Here is a 25594-nt window from a genome sequence, read left to right on the forward strand (position 1 = left end):
GTCGAACCGCAAAAACACAACACAGGTACCCCGAAAAACAACCTTGAACCCCAAAAACACAACACGGGTACCCCAAAAATAACCCTGAACCCCAAAACCACAACACGGACACCCCAAAAATAACCCTGAACCCCAAAAACACAACACAGACAGCCCCTATTCCCCCCTTCTTCCCCCCATTTCTCCCCCTGTTGCCCCCCCGTACCCCCTCTTTACCCCCTATTGCCCCCCTGTACCCCCTCTTTATCCCCTATTGCCCCCCTTAACCCCCATTACTCCCCTCTTTACCCCCTATTGCCCCCCTGTACCCCTTCTTTACCCCCTATTGCCCCCCCTTACCCCCATTTTCCCTTTACCCCCCCATTCCCCCCTTCTTCCCCCCATTTCTCCCCCTATTGCCCCCTGCACCCCCTCTTTACACCCTATTGTCCCCCTTAACCCCCCATTACCCCCTCTTTACCCCCTGTTGCCCCCCCGCACCCCCTCTTTACCCCCCATTGCCCCCTCTTTCCCCCCTTAACCCCCATTACCCCCTCTTTACCCCCCACTGCCCCCCTGTACCCCCTCTTTAGCCCCTCTTTCCCCCCTTAACCCCCATTACCCCCTCTTTACCCCCCACTGCCCCCCTGTACCCCCTCTTTAGCCCCTCTTTCCCCCCTTACCCCCCTCTTTACCCCCTATTGCCCCCCTTACTCCCCATTTTCCCTTTACCCCCCCATTCCCCCCTATTTCTCCCCCTATTGCCCCCCCTTAACCCCTCTGTACCCCCCACTGCCCCCCCTTACCCCCCATTTTCCCCCCTCTTTACCCCCCATTTCTCCCCCTATTGCCCCCCCCTTCCCCCACTCCCTCCCTCCCCGTTCTCCCCCTTTATTCCCCCCCCCCTCTTTTTGCCCCCCCTCATACCGGTTCCCTTTCCCCCCCCCCCCTTTCCGCCTCTCCCGGTATGGGGGTTCCCCCTCCCCGCCCCCCCCATCCCGGTACCGGTTCCTCCGGCCCCGCCCTCCCCCCTCCCCCTCCCGGTTCCCGCCCCCTCCCTCTCCGTTCCCCCCTTCTTCTCCGTTCCCCCCCCCTCCCCCTCCTCCCCCCCCCCCCCCGGCCCCGCCCTCACCGCCTCTTCTCTCCGTTCTCCGGCGCCGCCACCACCGAAGCCGCCGCCGCCGCTGCCGCTGTGCGCAGGACCGGAAGTGAGGGCCGCGGGTGCCGCCATGATACCGTACGGCACTCGGCGGCCAATCAGCGCGGCGCTTCACATCCGGGGCCTCCACACCGGCAGGCCCCCGCGCGCCGCCATTTTGACGCCGCCGTTGTACGGCAACACTCCCCCCCCACACCCCCCCTCCCTCCCGCCCTCTCCCCCACCCTAAATCCACGTCCAAACGGCGGGACGGAGGAGGGAGGGGGAGGTCCGACCCTGCGGCGCTCCGGCAGCGCCACGGGAAGCGACAGGCGAGGGGCGGGGAGGCCGCAACGCGCAGGCGCGCAAAGAAGATGGCGCCGGGCGGGGAGAAAGGGAAGGCCCGGAGGAACCATAGAGAATTAGGTTGGAGGACTGAGTGGCACGGTAGCCTCGGAGGATAGAGGAGCGCTTCCGGGTGTTTGGAGGACTGATGACCATAGAGGAGGAGGGAAGGGGAAGGAGAAGGAGGAAGTGGAGGGAAGAGGGGAGGAGGAAGAGGAGGGGAGGAAGGAGGAGAGGAAGGAGGAGGAAGAGGAGCGGGAGGAGGAAGAGAAGGGGAAGGGGAGGAGGGAGAGGAGGGGAAGGGGGAGGAGGAAGAGGAGGGGAAGGGAAGGGGGAGGAGGAGAAGGGGGAGGAGGAAGAGGAGGGGGAAGGGAAGGAGGAAGAGGAGGGAGGAAGGGAGGAGGAAGAGGAGGGGAAGGGGGAGGAGGAAGAGGGCCCGAGAGGGGTCCTAGGGGTCTTAGATGTGTTCTAGAGGAAAGTAAAGGGGTCCCAGGGGGGCTCTAGAGAGGTCCTGGAGCTCCTAGATGGGACCTAGAAGGCACTAAGATGTCCCAGAGGGCTCGAGAGGGGTCTTGGGGTGCCTTTAATAGAGTCCTAAGTCGCTCTAGAGGGGTCCCGGTGGTCTTAGAGGGGTCCTGGAAGGCCTTCATGTGTCCCAGGGGGCTCTAGAGGGGACATGGGGGGGCTTAGGTGCGTTCTAGAAGACACTAAAGGGGTTCCAGGGGGTTCTAGAAGGGTCCAGGGGTGCTTAGATGGCTTCTAGAAGGCACTAAAGGGGTCCCAGAGGGCTTTAGAGGGGTCCAGGGGGGCTTAGATGGCTTCTAGAAGGCACTAAAGGGGTCCCAGAGGGCTTTAAAGGGGTTCAGGGGGACTTAGATGGCTTCTAGAAGGCACTAAAGGGGTTCCAGAGGGCTTTAGAGGGGTCCAGGGGGGCTTAGATGGCTTCTAGAAGGCACTAAAGGGGTCCCAGAGGGCTTTAGAGGGGTTCAGGGGTGCTTAGATGGCTTCTAGAAGGCACTAAAGGGGTCCCAGTCCACTCTGGAGTGGTCCGGAGAGTGTTTGATGAGTCCTGGAAGACACTAAAGGGGTCCCAGAGGGTTCCAGAGGGGTTCTTGTGGTCCTAAATGGCACCTAGAAGGCACTAAAAAGGTCTCAGAGGGCTCGAGAGGGGTCCTGTAGGTCCTAGATTTTTCCGGGAAGGTCTTAATTGAGTCCCAAGGGGCTCTCGAGGGGTCCAGGTGGGCTTAGTTGGGTTCTAGAAGGCACTAAAGGGGTCCCAGAGGGCTCTAGAGAGGTTCTTGTGGTCCTAGATGGGACCTAGAAGGCACTAAAATGACCCAGAGGGCTCTACAGGGGTCCTGGGGTTCATAGAGGGGTCCTGGAGTGTCTTAATAGAGTCCCAAGTGGCTCTAAAGGGGTCCAGGGGGGCTTAGATGGCTTCTAGAAGACACTAAAGGGGTCCCAGAGGGCTTTAGGGGGGTCCAGGGGTGCTTAGATCGCTTCTAGAAGGCACTAAAGGGCTCCCAGTCCACTCTGGAGTGGTCCGGAGAGTATTTGATGAGTCCTAGAAGACACTAAAGTGGTCCCAGAGGGCTCCAGAGGGGTTCTTGTGGTCCTAGATGGCACCTAGAAGGCACTAAAAAGGTCTCAGAGGGCTCGAGAGGGGTCCTGTAGGTCCTAGATTTTTCCGGGAAGGTCTTAATTGAGTCCCAAGGGGCTCTCGAGGGGTCCAGGGGGGCTTAGATGGCTTCTAGAAGGCACTAAAGGGGTCCCAGAGGGCTCTAGAGAGGTCCTTGTGGTCCTAGATGGGACCTAGAAGGCACTAAAATGATCCAGAGGGCTCTACAGGGGTCCTGGGGTTCATAGAGGGGTCCTGGAGTGTCTTAATACAGTCCCAAGTGGCTCTAAAGGGGTCCAGGGGGGCTTAGATGGCTTCTAGAAGGCACTAAAGGGGTCCCAGAGGGCTTTAGGGGGGTCCAGGGGGGCTTAGATGGCTTCTAGAAGGCACTAAAGGGGTCCCAGAGGGCTTTAGAGGGGTCCAGGGGTGCTTAGATGGCTTCTAGAAGGCACTAAAGGGCTTTCAGTCCACTCTGGAGTGGTCCAGAGAGTATTTGATGAGTCCTAGAAGGCACTAAAGGGGTCCCAGAGGGCTTTAGAGGGGTCCAGGCGGCTTAGATGGGTTCTAGAAGGCACTAAAGGGCTCCCGGTCCACTCTGGAGTGGTCCGGAGAGTATTTGATGAGTCCTAGAAGACACTAAAGGGGTCCCAGAGGGCTCCAGAGGGGTTCTTGTGGTCCTAGATGGCACCTAGAAGGCACTAAAATGACCCAGAGGGCTCTACAGGGGTCCTGGGGTTCATAGAGGGGTCCTGGAGTGCCTTAATAGAGTCCCAAGTGGCTCTAAAGGGGTCCAGGGGGGCTTAGATGGCTTCTAGAAGACACTAAAGGGGTCCCAGAGGGCTTTAGAGGGGTCCAGGGCAGCTTAGATGGGTTCTAGAAGGCACTAAAGGGGTCCCAGTCCACTCTGGAGTGGTCCAGAGAGTATTTGATGAGTCCTAGAAGACACTAAAGGGGTCCCAGAGGGCTCCAGAGGGGTTCTTGTGGTCCTAGATGGCCCCTAGAAGGCACTAAAAAGGTCTCAGAGGGCTCGAGAGGGGTCCTGTAGGTCCCAGATTTTTCCGGGAAGGTCTTAATTGAGTCCCAAGGGGCTCTCGAGGGGTCCAGGGGGGCTCTAGATGGCTTCTAGAAGACACTAAGGGGGTCCCAGGAGGCTCCCTCCCTCAAGCCCCGCCCCCTCCATCAAGCCCCGCCCCCTCCATCAAGCCCCGCCCCTCCCAGGACCACCTTATGCCGTTCTTACCCTCAAGCCCCGCTCCCTCTCAGCACCACTGAATCCCATTCTCTCCCTCAAGCACCGCCCCTCCCTCAAGCCCCGCCCCCTCCCTCAAGCCCCGCCTCTCCCCGACACCACCTTATACCGCGCCCCCCTCAAGCCCCGCCCCCTCCCTCTAGCTCCGCCCCTCCCAGGACCACCTTATGCCGTTCTTTCCCTCAAGCCCCATTCCCTCTCAGCACCACTTAATCCCATTCTCTCCCTCAAGCCCCGCCCCCTCCCTCAAGCCCCGCCCCTCCCCGACACCACCTTATACCGCACCCCCTCAAGCCCCATTCTCTCCCTCAAGCCCCATTCTCTCCCTCAAGCCCCGCCCCCTCCCTCAAGCCCCATTCTCTCCCTCAAGCCCCGCCCCCTCCCTCAAGCCCCATTCTCTCCCAAGCCCCGCCCCCTTGCTCAAGCCCCGCCCCTCCCAGGACCACCTTATGCCGTTCTTTCTCTCAAACCCCGCTCCCTCTCAGCACTGCTTAATCCCATTCTCTCCCTCAAGCCCCGCCCCTCTTTCAAGCCCCGCCCCCTCCCTCAAGCCCCGCCCCTCCCCGACACCACCTTATACAGCGCCCCCTCAAGCCCCATTCTCTCCGTCAAGCCCCGCCCCCTCCCTCAAGCCCCGCCCCCTCCGCGAGGCGCCCGTACAAGACCGCTGGCGTTTATTAAAGGCTCTGGGCCGCGGCCCCGGCGGGGGTGGAGCCAGCCCAGACCCGCCCTGGGGCCGCCATTGTGGGGGCGCGGCCAACGGCGCCGCCTTCGGGGGGGGCCGGAAAGCGAGGGGGGGGGGAGGGGGGCCCGGGGCGATTGGGGGAGCCCCAAATTGGGGGGGGCGGGGCCTGGTGCAATGGGCGTGGCCCGGTGCGATGGGCGAGGGGGGTCAAAAATGGGCGGGGGGCGAAAATGAGGGGGGTCCTGGTGCGACTGGGGGGGGGGGCGAAAATGGGGGGGGGGTCCTGGTGCGACTGCGAGGGTGAAAAGGGGGGGGTCCTGGTGCACTGAGAGGGGGCCCAGTGCAATGGGGGGGGCAAAAAGGGGGGTCCTGGTGCAATGGGGGGGCAATAAATGGGGGTCCTGGTGCAATGGGGGGGTCCCAGTGCAATGGGGGGGCAATAAATGGGGGTCCTGGTGCACTGAGGGGGGGCCCAGTGCAATGGGGGGGGCAATAAATGGGGGTCCCGGTGCAATGGGGGGGGTCCCAGTGCAATGGGGGGGCAATAAATGGGGGTCCTGGTGCAATGTGGGGGGCAATAAATGGGGGTCCTGGTGCACTGAGGGGGGGCCCAGTGCAATGGGGGGGGCAAAAATGGGGGTCCTGGTGCACTGAGGGGGGGCCCAGTGCAATGGGGGGGGCAAAAATGGGGGTCCTGGTGCAATGGGGGGGCAATAAATGGGGGTCCTGGTGCAATGGGGGGGGGCCCAGTGCAATGGGGGGGGCAATAAATGGGGGTCCTGGTGCACTGGGGGGGGTCATTGTGCAATGGTGGGGCAATAAATAGGGGTCCCAGTGCATTGGGGGGGGCAAGAATGGGGGTCCTGATGCAATGGGGAGGTGAAAAGGGGGGGCCCTGGTGCAATGGGGGGTCCCAGTGCAATGGGGGGGGCAAAAATGGGGGTCCTGGTGCACCGGGGGGGTGTCATTGTGCAATGGGGGGGCAATAAATGGGGGCCCAGTGCATTTGGGGGGGCAAAAATGGGGGTCCTGGTGGAATGGGGGGGCGAAAAGGGGGGGTCTTTGTGCATTGGGGGGGTCCCAGTGCAATGGGGGGGCAAAAATGGGGGTCCTGGTGCACTGAGGGGGGGTGAAATGGGGGGGTCCTGGTGCTCTTGGGGGGGCTCAGTGCCCTGGGGGGGGCAAAAATGGGGGTCCTGGTGCACCGGGGGGGGTCATTGTGCAATGGGGGGGCAATAAATGGGGTCCCAGTGCATTGGGGGGGGCAAAAATGGGGGTCCTGGTGGAATGGGGGGGCGAAAAGGGGGGGGGTCTTTGTGCATTGGGGGGGGTCCCAGTGCAATGGGGGGGGGGCAAAAATGGGGGTCCTGGTGCAATGGGGGGGTCCCAGTACAATGGGGGGGCAATAAATGGGGGTCCTGGTGGAATGGGGGGGTGAAAAGGGGGGGTCCTGGTGCACTGGGGGGGTGAAAAGGGGGGGTCCTGGGTGCACTGGGGGGGGGTCATTGTGCAATGGGGGGGCAATAAATGGGGTCCCGGTGCATTGGGGGGGGCAAGAATGGGGGTCCTGTTGGAATGGGGGGGCAATAAATGGGGGTCCTGGTGCTCTTGGGGGGCTCAGTGCACTGGGGGGGGGCAAAAATGGGGGTCCTGGTGGAATGGGGGGGCTAAAAGGGGGGGATTTGTGCAATGGGGGGGGTCCCAGTGCAATGAGGGGGGCAAAAAGGGGGTCCTGGTGGAATGGGGGGGCAATAAATGGGGGTCCTGGTGCTCTTGGGGGGGCTCAGTGCAATGGTGGGGGCAAAAATGGGGGTTCTGATGCAATCGGGGGGCTAAAAGGGGGGTTCTTTGTGCATTGGGGGGGGCCCAGTGCAATGGGGGGGCAATAAATGGGGGTCCCGGTGCAATGGCGGGGGTCCCAGTGCAATGGGGAGGCAATAAATGGGGGTCCCAGTGCATTGGGGGGGGCAAGAATGGGGGTCCTGATGCAATGGGGGGGTGAAAAGGGGGGGCCCTGGTGCAATGGGGGGTCCCAGTGCAATGGGGGGGGCAAAAATGGGGGTCCTGGTGGAATGGGGGGGCGAAATGGGGGGGTCCTGGTGCTCTTGGGGGGGCTCAGTGCACTGGGGGGGGGGCAAAAATGGGGGTCCTGGTGCACCGGGGGGGGTCATTGTGCAATGGGGGGGCAATAAATGGGGTCCCAGTGCATTTGGGGGGGCAAAAATGGGGGTCCTGGTGCACTGGGGGGGGTCATTGTGCAATGGGGGGGCAATAAATGGGGTCCCGGTGCATTTGGGGGGGCAAAAATGGGGGTCCTGGTGGAATGAGGGGGTGAACAGGGGGGGGTTTGTGCAATGGGGGGGGTCCCAGTGCAATGGGGGGGGTGAAAAGGGGGGGCCTTTGTGCAATAGGGGGGTCCCAGTGTAATGGGGGGGGGCAAAAATGGGGGTCCTGGTGGAATGGGGGGGACGAAAAAGGGAGGTCTTTTTGCATTGGGGGGGTCCCAGTGCAATGGAGGGGTGAAAAGGGGGGGTCCTGGTGCAATGGGGGGGGGCTCAGTGCACGGGGGGGGCAATAAATGGGGGTCCTGGTTGAATGGGGGGGTGAAAAGGGGGGGTCTTTGTGCAATAGGGGGGTCCCAGTGCAATGGGGGGGCAAAAATGGGGGTCCCGATGCAATGGGGGGGGTGAAAAGGGGGGGTTTTGTGCATTGGGGGGGTCTTTGTGCAATTGGGGGGGCAATAAAAGGGGGGGTCCTGGTGCACTGAGAGGGGGCCCAGTGCAATGGGGGGGCAATAAATAGGGGTCCTGGTGGAATGGGGGGGCTAAAAGGGGGGGTCTTTGTGCATTGGGGGGTCCCAGTGCAATGGGGGGGCAAAAATGGGGGTCCTGATGCAATGGGGGGGCTAAAAGGGGGGGTCCTGGTGCACTGGGGGGGGTCTTTGTGCAATGGGGGGGGCAATAAATGGGGGTCCTTGTGCACGAGGACATCCCAATGGTGTCGCACGAGGACGATGGTGCAAAGTCCCCCTCCGTTGCACGAGGAACCCCCTCCGTTGCACGAGGACCTCTCCCCGATGCACGAGGAACCCCCTCCGTTGCACGAGGAACCCCCTCCGATGCACGAGGAACCCCCTCCGATGCACGAGGACCTCTCCCGTTGCACGAGGAACCCCCTCCGATGCACGAGGAACCCCCTCCGATGCACGAGGAACCCCCTCCGGTGCACGAGGAACCCCCTCTGATGCACGAGGAACCCCCTCCGATGCACGAGGAACCCCCTCCGATGCACGAGGGCCTCTCCCGTTGCACGAGGAACCCCCTCTGATGCACGAGGATCCCCCTCCGATGCACGAGGACCTCTCCCGATGCACGAGGAATCCCCTCCGATGCACGAGGACCTCTCCCGATGCACGAGGAACCCCCTCTGATGCACGAGGAACCCCCTCCGATGCACGAGGAACCCCCTCTGATGCACGAGGAACCCCCTCCGATGCACGAGGAACCCCCTCTGATGCACGAGGAACCCCCTCCGATGCACGAGGAACCTCTTCCGATGCACGAGGACCTCTCCCGTTGCACGAGGAACCCCCTCTGATGCACGAGGACCTCTCCCAATGCACGAGGAACCCCCTCCAATGCACGAGGAACCCCCTCCGATGCACGAGGACCTCTCCCGTTGCACGAGGAACCCCCTCCGATGCACGAGGAACCCCCTCTGATGCACGAGGAACCCCCTCTGATGCACGAGGACCTCTCCCAATGCACGAGGAACCCCCTCCGATGCACGAGGAACCCCCTCCGATGCACGAGGACCTCTCCCGATGCACGAGGAACCCCCTCCGATGCACGAGGACTCCCCCAAACCCCACTGCCCGGACCCCCCCCCCCGGTGCACAGTGACTCCGCGATGGTGTCGCACGAGGACAATGGTGCAAAGCGACGCCCCGCTCCTGGTCGCACGAGGATCCCTCGGTGCAGGGCTCGAGGATGGGAAGAGGAGGGGGGAATTGTGCGATGCACGAGAGAAAAGAAGAAAAGAGGGATTGTGCGATGCACGAGAGAAAAAGAAGGAAAAGGAGGGGGGGGGGAGGACCCCCCCCTGTGGTGTCGCACGAGGAGGTGTTGCACGAGGAGCTCCGGTCCTGGGGCACGAGGTCGGTGGGTGCACGAGGGCGATGGTGCACGAGGGCGATGGTGCACGAGGGCGAAAGGTTCCATCCCGGTGCACGTGGAAGGAAAAGGAGGGAGGAGGAAATGCACGAGGGGTGAACGATGCACGAGGAAAGTTCCGGTGGTGGTGCACGAGGGAAGCTCCATGTGAGTGTGTGTGTGTGTGTGACGCCGGAGGAGAAGGTTCCGGGTGCACGAGGAGGTCGGTGGTGCACGAGGCGATGCACGAGGGTGGAAAGGGGGAGGAAAAAAAGCCGGTCCTGGTGCAAGGAGAGTGATGCACGAGGAGAAAAGGAGGGAAAGGAGCTGGTCCTGGTGCACGAGGAGGTGTCGCACGAGGGATAGCCGGTCCTGGAGCACAAGAAGCCGTTGCACGAGGCCGCCCCGAGCGTGTCGCACGAGGGCTGTGTTGTTTCCCCCCCCCCCTTGAGTCTCGTTGCACGAGGGTCGCCCCCTGGTCCTGGGGTGAGAGGTGCACGAGGCCTCGCCGCCCCCGCTGCACGAGGAGCCGTTGCACGAGGGCTCCCGTTGCCTGAGGTGCCGTTGCACGAGGAGCTGTGGCGTGAGTCCTCCCTGCTGCCCTTGCACGAGGAGCCCTTGCACGAGGAGCCGTTGCACGAGGCCTCACTGCTCCTGTTGCACGAGGAGCCCTTGCACGAGGCCTTGTGGCTGCTGTTGCACGAGGAGCCCTTGCACGAGGCCTCGTGGCTGCTGTTGCATGAGGAGCTGTTGCACGAGGCCTCGTGGCTCCTGTTGCACGAGGAGCTGTTGCATGAGGAGCCCTTGCACGAGGCCTCGTGGCTCCCATTGCACGAGGAGCTGTTGCACAAGGAGCCGTTGCATGAGGCCGCCCAGCTCCCCTTGCACGAGCAGCCCTTGCACGAGGCCTCTCAGCTCCTATTGCACGAGGAGCTTTTGCACAAGGCCCTTCAGCTCCCCCCCTTTGCATGAGGAGCCTTTGCACGAGGCCTCTCAGCTCCCTTTGCACGAGGAGCCTTTGCACAAGGAGCCTTTGCACGGGGCCTCTCAGCTCCCTTTGCACGAGGTGCTTTTCCACGAGGCCTCACAGCTCCTATTGCATAAGGAACCTTTGCACGAGGCCCCTCAGCTCTCTTTGCACGAGGAGCCTTTGCACGAGGAGCCTTGGCACGAGGAGCCTTTGCAGAAGGCCCTTCAGCTCCCTTTGCACGAGGAGCCTTTGCACGAGGAGCCTTTGCACGAGGACCCTTGGCACAAGGAGACTTTGCAGAAGGCCCTTCAGCTCCCTTTGCACGAGGCACCTTTGCACGAGGCCCTTCAGCTCCCTTTGCATGAGGCCCCTCGGCTCCCTTTGCACGAGGAGCTTTTGCATGAGGCCCCTTTGCACGAGGCCCCTTTGCATGAGGCCCCTCAGCTCCCTTTGCACGAGGCCCCTCGGCTCCCTTTGCACGAGGAGCCTTTGCACGAGGCCCCTTTGCACGAGGCCCCTCAGCTCCCTTTGCACGAGGCCCCTCGGCTCCCTTTGCACGAGGAGCCTTTGCACGAGGCCCCTTTGCACGAGGCCCCTCAGCTCCCTTTGCACGAGGCCCCTCGGCTCCCTTTGCACGAGGAGCCTTTGCACGAGGCCCCTTTGCACGAGGCCCCTCGGCTCCCTTTGCATGAGGAGCTTTTGCACGAGGCCCCTTTGCACGAGGCCCCTTTGCACGAGGAGGGGATCCCCCCCCCTCTCCCCTCCTCCATTCCAGAGGGCCATCGGGTGGGTGGGAGGGAGGAGGGGGTGACGATGGTATCGGGGATCTCGGGGGGTGTCGTCCCCCCCTCCTCCTCTCCTCTCCTCTCCCCCTCCCCCCGGGCTGGGGGGGGGTTTCGGGGGTCTCCGGGCGCCGCAGAGGGCGGAGGGGGTTCCCGGGGACCCCCGGGGGGGTCAGTGCTCAACAACGGGGCCGACGCCGTTGGCCGTGATCGGGGGTGGCGGGGGCGGAGGAGGGGGTCGCGCGGGGACCCCCCCGACCCAGTTCACACCCGGGTCTGCTGCACCCACGGCGGAAAACTGCCTCTCCTGTAAAGCACCGCAGAGGGATCCTTCAACCCCTCCGTTCCCCCCCGGCAAAGAGACGGTCCCCAAAGGACCCCCCCCGAAAAGAACCCACAAACCCCCCCCCCCCCCCCAAAATCCATCCCATTGGCCCAGAGAAACACTCACCTGGAGAGGGGACAGCCCATAATAATAACGCAACTGCCCAACGTCACCTCAACCCCTTTGGTGTCACCTCAACCTCTATAATGTCACTTCAATCCATTCAACGTCACCTCAACCCCTTCAATGTCACCTCAACCCCTTCAGTGTCACTTCAACCTCTATAACGTCACCTCAACCCCTTCAGTGTCACCTCAACCTCTATAATGTCACCTCAATCCATTCAATGTCACCTCAACCCCTTCAGTGTCACCTCAACCTCTATAACGTCACCTCAACCCCTTCAATGTCACCCCAACCTCTATAATGTCACCTCAACTCCTTCAATGTCACTTCAATCCCTTCAATGTCACTTCAATCCCTTCAATGTCACCTCAACCTCTATAATGTCACCTCAACCCCTTCAATGTCACCTCAATCCTTTCAATGTCACCTCAACCCCCTCAATGTCACTTCAATCCCTTCACTGTCACCTCAACTCCTTCAATGTCACTTCAATGTCACCTCAACCCCCTCAATGTCACCTCAACCCCTTCAATGCCACTTCAGTGTCACTTCAATGTCACCTCAACCCCTTCAAAGTCACCTCAGTCTCTATAATGTCACCTCAATCCCTTCAATGTCACTTCAATCCCTTCAATGTCACCTCAACCCTTCAATGTCACCTCAACCCTTCAATGTCACCTCAATCCCTTCAATGTCACCTCAACCCTTCAATGTCACCTCAACCCCTTCAATGTCACCTCAACCCCCTCAATGCCACTTCAATCCCTTCAATGTCACCTCAACCCCCTCAATGTCACCTCAACCCCCTCAATGTCACCTCAACTCCTTCAATGTCACCTCAACCCCCTCAATGTCACCTCAACTCCCTCAATGTCACCTCAACCCCCTCAATGTCTGCTGCACCCACGGCGGAAAACTGCCTCTCCTGTAAAGCACCGCAGAGGGATCCTTCAACCCCTCCGTTCCCCCCCCCCCCGGCAAAGAGACGGTCCCCAAAGGACCCCCCCCGAAAAGAACCCACAAATCCCCCCCCCCCCCAAAATCCATCCCATTGGCCCAGAGAAACACTCACCTGGAGAGGGGACAGCCCATAATAATAACGCAACTGCCCAACGTCACCTCAACCCCTTCAGTGTCACCTCAACCTCTATCACGTCACCTCAACTCCTTCAGTGTCACCTCAACCCCTTCAATGTCACCTCAACACCCTCAATGTCACTTCAATGTCACTTCAACCTCTATAACGTCACTTCAATCCATTCAATGTCACCTCAACCCCTCAATGTCACCTCAGTCTCTATAATGTCACCTCAACTCCTTCAGTGTCACTTCAACCCCTTCAATGTCACCTCAACCTCTATAACGTCACCTCAATCCCTTCAATGTCACCTCAACCCCTTCAATGTCACCTCAATCCCTTCAAAGTCACCTCAACCCTTCAATGTCACCTCAACACCCTCAATGTCACTTCAATGTCACTTCAACCTCTATAACGTCACTTCAATCCCTTCAATGTCACCTCAACCCCTTCAATGTCACCTCAACCCCCTCAATGTCACCTCAATCCCTTCAATGTCACTTCAATCCCTTCAATGTCACCTCAACCCCTTCAATGTCACCTCAACCCCCTCAATGTCACCTCAATCCCTTCAATGTCACCTCAACCCCCCTCAATGTCACCTCAATCCCTTCAATGTCACCTCAACCTCTATAATGTCACCTCAACCCCCACAATGTCACCTCAATCCCTTCAATGTCACTTCAACCCCTTCAATGTCACCTGAACTCCTTCAATGTCACTTCAATGTCACCTCAACCCCTTCAATGTCACTTCAACCTCTATAACGTCACTTTGATCCCTTCAAAGTCACCTCAACCCCTTCAATGTCACCTCAATCCCTTCAATGTCACCTCAACCCCTTCAATGTCACCTGAAATCCTTCAATGTCACTTCAATGTCACCTCAACCCCTTCAATGTCACCCCACGCCCCCCAATGTCACTTCAATGTCACCTCAACACCCTCAATGTCACTTCAACCTCTATAATGTCACCTCAACCCCCACAATGTCACCTCAATCCCTTCAATGTCACTTCAACCCCTTCAATGTCACCTGAACTCCTTCAATGTCACTTCAATGTCACCTCAACCCCTTCAATGTCACTTCAACCTCTATAACGTCACTTTGATCCCTTCAAAGTCACCTCAACCCCTTCAATGTCACCTCAACTCCTTGAATGTCACCTCAACCCCTTCAATGTCACTTCAACCCCTTCAATGTCACCTCAATCCCTTCAATGTCACCTCAACCCCTTCAATGTCACACCCCCCCCCTCCCCAGACAGGACACGGGACAAGGACACACGTGTCACCTCCCACTGGCACCCAAATGTCCCCATCGTGTCATTGTGTCACCATCCAGGACAGGGATGGGACAGGGACACGCGTGTCACCTCCCTCCAGTGACCTCAGTGTCCCCAAACGGGACAGGACAGGACACGGGACGAGGACACGTGTGTCACCTCCCTCAGTGTCACCATCCCGGACAGGACATGGCACAAGGACACCATTGTCCCCTCCCCAATGTCCCCCCTCCCCTCCCCATAGCCATGGCACGGGGACACGCGTGTCACCACCACCCCCATGATGTCCCCCTCCCTGTCCCCTGTCCTGTCCCCCCCTCCCCCGGACAGGACACGGCACAGGGGACACGCGTGTCACCCCCCTCCCCGGTGAGGTGAGATGGGGACGGACACGAGACACAGGGATGGAGACGAGGCGGGTGACGCCAGCGCTGGGGACGGTGGTGGCCCTCCCACCCCCAGGGGACACCGTTGTCACCCCCAGGGACAGGGACAGAGCCTCATGGGGACACCTGGATCCGTGTCCCCAAGGGTTCCCGATGTCCCTAAGGGCCATGGGGACACAGAGGGCCATGGGGACACCTGGATCCATGGCTAAAGGGGACACGGGGACACCTGGATCCGTGTCCCCAAGGGTTCCCGATGTCCCTAAGGGCCATGGGGACACAGAGGGCCATGGGGACACCTGGGTCCATGGCTAAAGGTGACATGGGGACACCTGGATCTGTGTCCCCAACGGTTCCCGATGTCCCCAATGGACATGGGGACACAGGAGGGCCATGGGGACACCTGGATCCATGGCTAAAGGTGACATGGGGACACCAGAGGGTCTTGGGGACACCTGGATCCATGGCTAAAGGGGACATGGGGACACCTGGATCCGTGTCCCCAAGGGTTCCCGATGTCCCCAATGGACATGGGGACACCGGAAGCCACATCCTGAGGGGGACACGAGGACAGAAGAGACTTGAGGACACCTGGATCCATGTCCTAAGGGGGACATGGGGACAAGGAGGGACATGGGGACACCTGGATCTGTGTCCCCAAGGGTTCCCGATGTCCTTGAGGGCCATGGGGACACAGGAGGGACATGGGGACACCTGGATCCATGGCTAAAGGGGATATGGGGACACCTGGATCCGTGTCCCCAAGGGTTCCTGATGTCCCTAATGGATATGGGGACACCGGAAGCCACATCCTGAGGGGGACACGAGGACAGGAGAGACTTGAGGACACCTGGATCCATGTCCTAAGGGGGACATGGGGACACAGGAGGGACACAGGGACACCTGGATCCGTGTCCCCAAGGGTTCCCGATGTCCCTAAGGGCCATGGGGACACAGGAAGGACATGGGGACACCTGGATCCATGGCTAAAGGGGACATGGGGACACCTGGATCTGTGTCCCCAAGGGTTCCCGATGTCCCTAATGGATATGGGGACACAAGAGGGCCATGGGGACACCTGGATCCATGGCTAAAGGGGACATGGGGACACCTGGATCCGTGTCCCCAATGGTTCCCGATGTCCCTGAGGGCCATGGGGACACAGGAGGGCCATGGGGACACCTGGATCCATGGCTAAAGGGGACATGGGGACACCTGGATCCGTGTCCCCAAGGGTTCCCGATGTCCCTGAGGGCCATGGGGACACAGGAGGGCCATGGGGACACCTGGATCCATGGCTAAAGGGGACATGGGGACACCTGGATCTGTGTCCCCAAGGGTTCCCAATGTCCCTAATGGATATGGGGACACAGGAGGGACATGGGGACACCTGGATCCATGGCTAAAGGGGACACGGGGACACCTGGATCTGTGTCCCCAAGGGTTCCCGATGTCCCTAAGGGCCATGGGGACACAGGAGGGACATGGGGACACCTGGATCTGTGTCCCCAACGGTTCCCGATGTCCCTGAGGGCCATGGGGACACAGGAAGGACATGGGGACACCTGGATCCATGGCTAAAGGGGACACAGGGACACCTGGATCCGTGTCCCCAAGGGTTCCCGATGTCCCTAAGGGCCATGGGGACACCAGAAGCCACATCCTGAGGGGGACACGAGGACAGGAGACACTTGAGGACACCTGGATCCATGTCCTAAGGGGGACATGGGGACACAGGAGGGCCATGGGGACACCTGGATCCGTGTCCCCAAGGGTTCCCGATGTCCCTAATGGACATGGGGACACAGGAGGGCCACGGGGACACCTGGATCCATGGCTAAAGGGGACATGGGGACACCTGGATCCGTGTCCCCAAGGGTTCCCGATGTCCCTAATGGACATGGGGACACAGGAGGGCCATGGGGACACCTGGATCCATGGCTAAAGGTGACACGGGGACACCTGGATCCGTGTCCCCAAGGGTTCCCGATGTCCCTGAGGGCCATGGGGACACAGGAAGGACATGGGGACACCTGGATCCATGGCTAAAGGGGACATGGGGACACCTGGATCTGTGTCCCCAAGGGTTCCCCATGTCCCTAAGGGCCATGGGGACACAGGAGGGCCATGGGGACACCTGGATCCATGGCTAAAGGGGACATGGGGACACCTGGATCTGTGTCCCCAAGGGTTCCCAATGTCCCTAAGGGCCATGGGGACACCGGAAGGACATGGGGACACCTGGATCCACGTCCCCTGAGATGGACAAGAGACAAAGGACACCAGGAGGGGACAAGGTTGTCCCTATGGAACGTCCTGGCCAGGACATCCCAACCTGTGTCACCGCAGTGCCACATGGGTGAGGGACAGGAAAGGGACATGGGGACATCCCAAAGCCACATCCTCTGGGATGGGGGAGACCAAGGAGGGGACAAGGGCCAGGAGGACACAGCAGGGACACCTGGGAGACACAGGAGGGACATGGGGACACCTGGATCCTTGTCCCCAAGGGATCCCCATGTCCCTGAGGGACATGGGGACAACCAGAGGGTCTTGGGGACAAGCGAGATCTTTGTCCCCAATGGTTCTCAATATCCATGAGGGACATGAGGACACAAGAGGGACACAGGGACACTTGGATCCTTGTCCCCAGGGGTTCCCGATGTCCCTGAGGGCCATGGGGACACCTGGATCCTTGTCTCCAGGGGTTCCCGATGTCCCTGAGGGCCATGGGGACACAGGAGGGACATGGGGACACCTGGATCCTTGTCTCCAAGAGGTTCCCAGTGTCCCTGAGGGACAGAAGGGACATGGGGACATCATGGATCCTTGTCCCCAAGGGTTCCTAGTGACTCTGAGGGACCTGGGGACACCATGGATCCTTGCCCTCAAGGGCTCTCGATGTCCCCGAGAGCCATGGGGACATCATGGATCCTTGTCCCTAAGGGTTCTCCATGACCCTCACGGCCATGGGGACACCTGGATCCTTGTCCCTAAGGGTTCCCAGTGACCATCAAGGTCATGGGGACACCTGGATCCTTGTCCCTAAGGGTTCCCAATGACCCTGAGGGACAGAAGGGACATGGGGACATCATGGATCCTTGTCCCTAAGGGTTCCCAGTGACCCTCAAGGCCACGGGGACACCAAGGGGTCTTAGGGACATCATGGATCCTTGTCCCTAAGGGTTCTTGATGACCCTCAAGGCCATGGGGACTCCTGGATCCTTGTCCCCAAGTGTTTCCAGTGTCCCTGAGGGACAGAAGGGACACGGGGACATCATGGATCCTTGTCCCCAAGGGTTCTCGATGACCCTCAAGGCCATGGGGACACCTGGATCCTTGTCCCTAAGGGTTCCCAGTGTCCCTGAGGGACAGAAGGGACATGGGGACACCTGGATCCTTGTCCCCAAGGGTTCCCGATGACTCTCAAGGCCATGGGGACACCTGGATCCTTGTCCCCAAGGGTTCCCGATGACCCTCAAGGCCATGGGGACACCTGGATCCTTGTCCCCAAGGGTTCCCAATGTCCCTCAGGCCCATGGGGACACCAAGGGGTCTTAGGGACACCTGGATCCTTGTCCCTAAGGGTTCTCGATGACCCTCAAGGCCATGGGGACACCTGGATCCTTGTCCCTAAGGGTTCCCAGTGACCATCAAGGCCATGGGGACACCAAGGGGTCTTAGGGACATCATGGATCCTTGTCCCTAAGGGTTCCCAATGACCCTCAAGGCCATGGGGACACCTGGATCCTTGTCCCCAAGGGTTCTCGATGACCCTCAAGGCCATGGGGACACCTGGATCTTTGTCCCTCAGGGTTCCCGATGACCCTCAAGGCCATGGGGACACCTGGATCCTTGTCCCCAAGGGTTCCCGATGACCCTCAAGGCCATGGGGACACCTGGATCCTTGTCCCTAAGGGTTCCCGATGACCCTCAAGGCCATGGGGACACCTGGATCCTTGTCCCCAAGGGTTCCCGATGACTCTCAAGGCCATGGGGACACCTGGACCCTTGTCCCCAAGGGTTCCCAATGTCCCTCAAGGCCATGGGGACACCAAGGGGTCTTAGGGACATCATGGACCCTTGTCCCCAAGGGTTCCCAATGTCCCTCAAGGCCATGGGGACACCAAGGGGTCTTAGGGACATCATGGATCCTTGTCCCCAAGGGTTCTCGATGACCCTCAAGGCCATGGGGACACCTGGATCCTTGTCCCTAAGGGTTCTCGATGACCCTGAGGGCCATGGGGACACCTGGATCCTTGTCCCTAAGGGTTCCCAGTGACCATCAAGGCCATGGGGACACCAAGGGGTCTTAGGGACATCATGGATCCTTGTCCTTAAGGGTTCCCGATGACCCTCAAGGCCATGGGGACACCTGGACCCTTGTCCCCAAGGGTTCTCGATGACCCTCAAGGCCATGGGGACACCAAGGGGTCTTAGGGACATCATGGATCCTTGTCCTTAAGGGTTCCCGATGACCCTCAAGGCCATGGGGACACCTGGATCCTTGTCCCCAAGGGTTCCCGATGACCCTGAAGGCCATGGGGACACCTGGATCCTTGTCCTCAAGGGTTCTCGATGACCCTCAAGGCCATGGGGACACCTGGATCCTTGTCCCCAAGGGTTCTCGATGACCCTCAAGGCCATGGGGACACCTGGATCCTTGTCCCCAAGGGTTCTCGATGACCCTCAAGGCCATGGGGACACCAAGGGGTCTTAGGGACATCATGGATCCTTGTCCTCAAGGGTTCCCGATGACCCTCAAGGCCATGGGGACACCAAGGGGTCTTAGGGACATCATGGATCCTTGTCCTCAAGGGTTCCCGATGACCCTGAAGGCCATGGGGACACCTGGACCCTTGTCCCCAAGGGGTTCCCAGTGTTCCTGAGGGCCATGGGGCCCCCAGAGCCGCTGGCTGTGGGGTGGGGGACGGGGACGGGGACGGGAGGACCCACCTGGCGTGTCCCCGGAGGCCGAGGGTCCCGTGCCAAGGGCCGGGCTGGCTCGCGCTACCTGACGGACAGCTAGGACGAAGAGAGACACGGGGGTCAGGGCCACCGCGGGGGACACGCGCGTCCCCACGGGGATTTCGGGGGGGTGGGGGGGATATGAGGGGGTCTGGGGGGACTTGGGGACACTCCGTGTCCCGCTGGTGGCCTTTGGGGGCAGTGGGGGGGGGGGAAAGGGAAGCGAGGTGGAGGTCACTTGGAGGTGGTGGCCTTGGGGACACGGTGGTGGCCCTGTCCCTAAGCTGGGGGGGGGAGGTTGGGGGGTGGGGGGGAAGATGGTGGCTTTGTCACACCCCCTTGTGTCCCTCTAGTGTCCTCCCTGGAGGTGGCCCTGTCCCCTCAGGGGTGGCCCTGTCCCCTCTGGGGGCAACTGTGTCCCCTCAGGGGTGGCCCTGTCCCCATTGAGGTGGCCCTGTCCCCTCAGAGGTGGCCCTGTCCCCTCAGGGGTGGCCCTGTCCCCTCTGAGGGCAACTGTGTCCCCTCAGAGGTGGCCCTGTCCCCTCTGGGGGCAACTGTGTCCCCTCAGGGGTGGCCCTGTCCCCATTGAGGTGGCCCTGTCCCCTCAGAGGTGGCCCTGTCCCCTCAGAGGTGGCCCTGTCCCCTCTGAGGGCAACTGTGTCCCCTCAGAGGTGGCCCTGTCCCCTCAGAGGTGGCCCTGTCCCCTGTGAGGGCAACTGTGTCCCCTCAGAGGGTGGCCCTGTCCCCTCAGGGGTGGCCCTGTCCCCTCTGGGGATGGCCCTGTCCCCTCAGGGGTGGCCCTGTCCCCATTGAGGTGGCCCTGTCCCCTCAGGGGTGGCCCTGTCCCCTCTGGGGGCAACTGTGTCCCCTCTGGGGGTGGCCCTGTCCCCTCAGGGGTGGCCCTGTCCCCTCTGGGGGTGGCCCTGTCCCCTCTGGGGGCAACTGTGTCCCCTCAAGGGTGGCCCTGTCCCCTCAGAAGTGACCTTGTCCCCACTGTTGTGGCCTTGTCCCCTGTGGGGGCAACTGTGTCCCCTCAGAGGTGGCCCTGTCCACACTGGGGGTGACTGTGACCCCCCCAGAGGTGGCCCTGTCCCCATTGGGGTGACTTTAGGCCTCCTCAGGGTGGCCTTGTCCCCTCTGGGGGTGGCCCTGTCCCCTTTTAGGGGCAACTGTGTCCCCTCAGAGGTGTCCCTGTCCCCTCAGGGGTGGCTCTGTCCCCTCAAGAGTGGCCCTGTCCCTTCTAAGGGCAACTGTGTCCCCTCAGAGGTGTCCCTGTCCCCCCAGGGGTGGCCCTGTCCCCTCTGGGGGTGGCCCTGTGCCCTCTGGGGGTGGCCCTGTCCCCTTTTAGGGGCAACTGTGTCCCCTCAGAGGTGTCCCTGTCCCCCCAGGGGTGGCCCTGTGCCCTCTGGGGGTGGCCCTGTCCCCTCTGGGGGTGGCCCTGTCCCCTTTTAGGGGCAACTGTGTCCCCTCAGAGGTGTCCCTGTCCCCTCAAGAGTGGCTCTGTCCCTTCTAAGGGCAACTGTGTCCCCTCAGAGGTGGCCCTATCTCCTCTGGGGTGGCCCTGTCCCCATTGGGGTGGCCCTGTCCCCTCTGGGGTGGCCCTGTCCCCATTGGGGTGGCCCTGTCCCCTCTGGGGGTGGCTCTGTCCCCTCAGAGGTGGCCCTGTCCCCTCTGAGGTGGCCCTGTTGCCCCCCGTCCCCCCCTTCCCCCCCCAGGTCACCAGGTGTCCCCTGGAGGTGGCCCTGTCCCCATTGGGGTGGCCCTGTCCCCTCTGGGGGTGGCCCTGTCCCCCCCTGTCCCCCCCTTCCCCCCCAGGTGTCCCCTGGAGGTGGCCCTGTCCCCCTTAGGGGTGGCCCTGTCCCCTCACCCCCCCCCCCCACGTGTCCCCATGTCCCCCCCAGGGGTGGCTCTGTCCCTTTGTGTCCCCCCCCCCCAGAGGCCACGGTCACTGTCGTCCCCCCCCAATCCCTGTGTCCCCTCTAGGGTGGCCCTGTGCCCCCCAAGAGCCACCAACCCCCCCCCCAGGGGTGCCCATAGACCCCCAAACCCCCCATAGACCCCCAATATCCCCCATGGACCCCCAAAGCCCCCCACGGACCCCCAATACCCCCCATGGACCCCCAAACCCCCTATAAACCCCTAATGCCCCCCCATAGACCCCCAAAAGCCTCCTATAGACCCCCAATATCCCCCATGGACCCCCAAAGCCCCCCACGGACCCCCAAACCCCCTATAAACCCCTAATGCCCCCCCATAGACCCCCAAACCCCCCCACGGACCCCCAATATCCCCTCATGGACCCCCAAACCCCCTATAAACCCCTAACGCCCCCCCTGGACCCCCAATATCCTCCTGTAGACCCCCAATATCCCCTCAGAGACCCCCAAAATCCCCCCACGGACCCCCAATACCCCCCATGGACCCCCCAATATCCCCTATAGATCCCTAATGTCCCCCCATAGACCCCTAATATCCCCCCATAGACCCCCCAATGGCCCCCATAGATCCCCAGTATCCCCCCATAGACCCCCAATATCCCCTCATAGACCCCCAATGCGCCCCATAGACACCCGACCCCTCTATAGACCCCCAATATTCCCCCATAGACCCCCAATGCCTCCCACCCCCTCCAGACCCCCAATACCCCCATAGACCCCCAACTCTGCCTCCATAGACCCCAATATCCCCCCATAGACCCCCAATATCCTCCCATAGACCCCCAATGCGCCCCCATACACCCCCAACCCCCCACAGATCCCAATACCCCCCCCCGGACCCCCAATATCCCCCTATAGACCCCCAACACCTCACAGACCCCCCCATAGACCCCCAATATCCCCCCACAGGCCCCCAATACCCCCTATAGACCCCCAATATCCCCCCATAGACCCCCCAATGCCTCCATAGACCCCCCAATGTCCCCCCCATAGACCCCCAATGTCCTCCATGGACCCCAATGTCCCCCCCATAGACTCCCCAATGCCTCCTCATAGACCCCCAATACCCCCCATAGACCCCCAATATCCCCCTATAGCCCCCCAATGCCTCCATAGAGCCCCAATATCCCCCCATAGACCCCAATATCTCCCTATAGCCCCCCAATGCCTCCATAGAGCCCCAATACCCCCCATAACCCCCCCAATACCCCCACAGACCCCTAATGCCCCCCTAGACCTCCAATATCCTCCTGTAGACACCCCAACCCCCCATAGACCCCCAATGTCCCCCCAATGCCCCCCATAGACCCCAAATATCCCCCTAATAGACCCACAGTGCCCCCCATAGACCCCCAATCCCTCCATAGACCCCCAATATCCTCCTATAGACCCCCAACCCCTCCATAGACCCCCAATATTCCCCCCATAGACCCCCAATGTCCCTCATAGACCCCAAATATCCCCCTAATAGACCCCCAATGCCCCCCACAGACCCCAATCCCCCCACAGACCCTCAATGCCCCCCCATAGACCCCCAATATCCCCCCATAGACCCCCAATATCCTCCTATAGACCCCCAACCCCCCATAGACCCCCAATATTCCCCCCATAGACCCCCCAATGTCCCTCATAGACCCCAAATATCCCCCTAATAGACCCCCAATGCCCCCTATAGACCCCCAACCCCCCCATAGACCCCCAATATCCCCCCCATAGACCCCCTCTATGTCCCCAATGGACCCCCAATGCCCCCCATAGACCCCCAATCCCCCAATAGACCCTCAATGCCCCCCCCCGACCCCCAATATCCCCCCATAGAGCCCCCAATGTCCCCAACAGACCCCCAATATCCCCCCATAGACCCCCAATATCCTCCTATAGACCCCCAACCTCCCCATAGACCCCCAATATCCCCCCCATAGACCCCTCTATGTCCCCAACGGACCCCCCAATATCCCCCCATAGATCCCCAATATCCTCCTATAGACCCCCAACCTCCCCATAGACCCCCAATATCCCCCCCATAGACCCCTCTATGTCCCCAACGGACCCCCCAATATCCCCCCATAGACCCCCAATATCCCCCTATAGACCCCCAATACCGTCCATAGACCCCCAATATCCCCCCCATAGACCCCTCTATGTCCCCAACGGACCCCCAATGCCCCCCCATAGACCCCCAATATCCCCCTATAGACCCCCAACCTCCCCATAGACCCCCAATATCCCCCCCATAGACCCCCCAATGTCCCCAACAGACCCCCAATGCCCCCCCATAGACCCCCAATATCCTCCTATAGACCCCCAATACCGTCCATAGACCCCCAATATCCCCGCCATAGACCCCCCAATGTCCCCAACAGACCCCCAATATCCCCCCATAGACCCCCAATATCCCCCTATAGACCCCCAACCTCCCCATAGACCCCCAATATCCCCCCCATAGACCCCTCTATGTCCCCAATGGACCCCCAATGCCCCCCCATAGACCCCCAATATCCCCCTATAGACCCCCAATACCATCTATAGACCCCCAATATCCCCCCCATAGACCCCCTCTATGTCCCCAATGGACCCCCAATGCCCCCCATAGACCCCCAATATCCTCCTATAGACCCCCAATACCGTCCATAGACCCCCAACATCCCCCCATAGACCCCTCTATGTCCCCAACAGACCTCCAATATCCCCCCACAGACCCCCAATATCCCCCTATAGACCCCCAATGCCCCCCACAGACCCCCGATATCCCCTTATATCCCTTTATAGACCCCCAACACCGCCTATAGACCACCCCAATCCCCCCCAAACACCCCCAATCTCCCTCCTTAGCCCCCCCCAGTTCCCCTCTACCCCCCCCCCCCCCCCCCCCCCAGGGGCCCCGCCCCCAGCGCGGCGTGGGATGGCCGATGTCACACGGAGCAGAGCAATGACATTGTAATTTCCACCTGAGCGTCGAGCAGCCGCCGCCGGCCCTCGGTTGGGTCGTGGGCGCCCAAGTGATCCCTGCGCAGCTCCTGCTCCACCAGCATCAGCCTGCGGGGCCAGGCTTCACCGGGGTCACGCTGCCACCCCCGGGGGGGGCACCCCGGCTAAACGGGGACACCCCCCGGGGGCCCGCTGCCACCCCCGGGGACGCCCCTGGGGACAACCCCGCATGGGGACACCTCCGGGGAACTCAAAGACAACCCCTTTGGAGACACTCGAGGTCATGGGGACAACTTGGGTGATGGGGACACCCAGTCTGGGGACACTTCGGGTCATGGGGACACCCGTGGGGACACCCAAGGACAACCCTAGGGACACTCCGGGTCATGGGGACACCCATGGAGACACCCAAGGACAACCCTGGGGACACCCCGGGTCATGGGGACACCCACAGAGACACCCAAGGACAACCCTGGGGACACCCCGGGTCATGGGGACACCCATGGAGACACCCAAGGACAACCCTGGGGACACTCCGGGTCATGGGGACACCCATGGAGACACCCAAGGACAACCCTGGGGACACCCCGGGTCATGGGGACACCCATGGAGACACCCAAGGACAACCCTGGGGACACACCGGGTCATGGGGACACCCATGGGGACACCCAAGGACAACCCTGGGGACACTCTGGGTCATGGGGACACCCAAGGAGACACCCAAGGACAACCCTGGGGACACCCCGAGTCATGGGGACACCCATGGGGACACCCAAGGACAACCCTGGGGACACCCCGGGTCATGGGGACACCCATGGAGACACCCAAGGACAACCCTGGGGACACTATGGGTCATGGGGACACCCATGGAGACACCCAAGGACAACCCTGGGGACACTCTGGGTCATGGGGACACCCATGGAGACACCCAAGGACAACCCTGGGGACACCCCAGGTCATGGGGACACCTATGGAGACACCCAAGGACAACCCTGGGGACACTCCGGGTCATGGGGACACCCATGGAGACACCCAAGGACAACCCTGGGGACACTCTGGGTCATGGGGACACCCATGGAGACACCCAAGGACAACCCTGGGGACACTCCGGGTCATGGGGACACCCATGGAGACACCCAAAGACAACCCTGGGGACACCCCGGGTCATGGGGACACCCATGGAGACACCCAAAGACAACCCTGGGGACGCCCCGGGTCATGGGGACACCCCAGGTCATGGGGACACCCAAGGACAACCCTGGGGACACCCCGGGTCAAGGGGACACCCACGGAGACACCCAAGGACAACCCTGGGGACACTCCGGGTCATGGGGACACCCATAGAGACACCCAAGGACACCCCTGGGGACACCCCGGGTCATGGGGACACCCATAGAGACACCCAAGGACAACCCTGGGGACACCCCGGGCCATAGGGACACCCATGGAGACACCCAAAGACAACCCTGGGGACACCCCGGGTCATGGGGACACCCATAGAGACACCCAAGGACAACCCTGGGGACACCCCGGGTCATGGGGACACCCATGGAGACACCCAAGGACAACCCTGGGGACACCCCGGGTCATGGGGACACCCATAGAGACACCCAAGGACAACCCTGGGGACACCCCGGGTCATGG

At 61.4% G+C, this 25594-nt stretch overlaps 1 protein-coding gene across 14 annotated transcripts in view; it reads right to left on the reverse strand.

Annotated features, from left to right (window-relative positions):
• Positions 1-11014: 11014 nt before the first annotated feature.
• Positions 11015-25594, reverse strand: part of SYNGAP1 (synaptic Ras GTPase activating protein 1) — a 67477-nt gene continuing 52897 nt past the window's right edge. For 2 of the 14 annotated variants that reach the window (XM_054052007.1, XM_054051996.1), the window contains 3 exons: positions 23971-24071; positions 19074-19142; positions 11016-11224 (listed from right to left, as the gene is read on the reverse strand). In XM_054052007.1, coding sequence (XP_053907982.1) covers positions 11097-11224; positions 19074-19142; positions 23971-24071 — 298 coding nt within the window. In that variant the 3' untranslated portion in view covers positions 11016-11096. Of the gene's footprint in view, positions 11225-12270; positions 12294-19073; positions 19143-23970; positions 24072-25594 lie in introns of those variants that run through there. The other 12 variants (XM_054051997.1, XM_054051998.1, XM_054052001.1 and 9 more) reach the window with 12 other exon arrangements.

Source organism: Cuculus canorus, chromosome 31 (assembly GCF_017976375.1).
Source record: "Cuculus canorus isolate bCucCan1 chromosome 31, bCucCan1.pri, whole genome shotgun sequence".
Classification (NCBI taxonomy): Eukaryota; Metazoa; Chordata; class Aves; order Cuculiformes; family Cuculidae; genus Cuculus; species Cuculus canorus.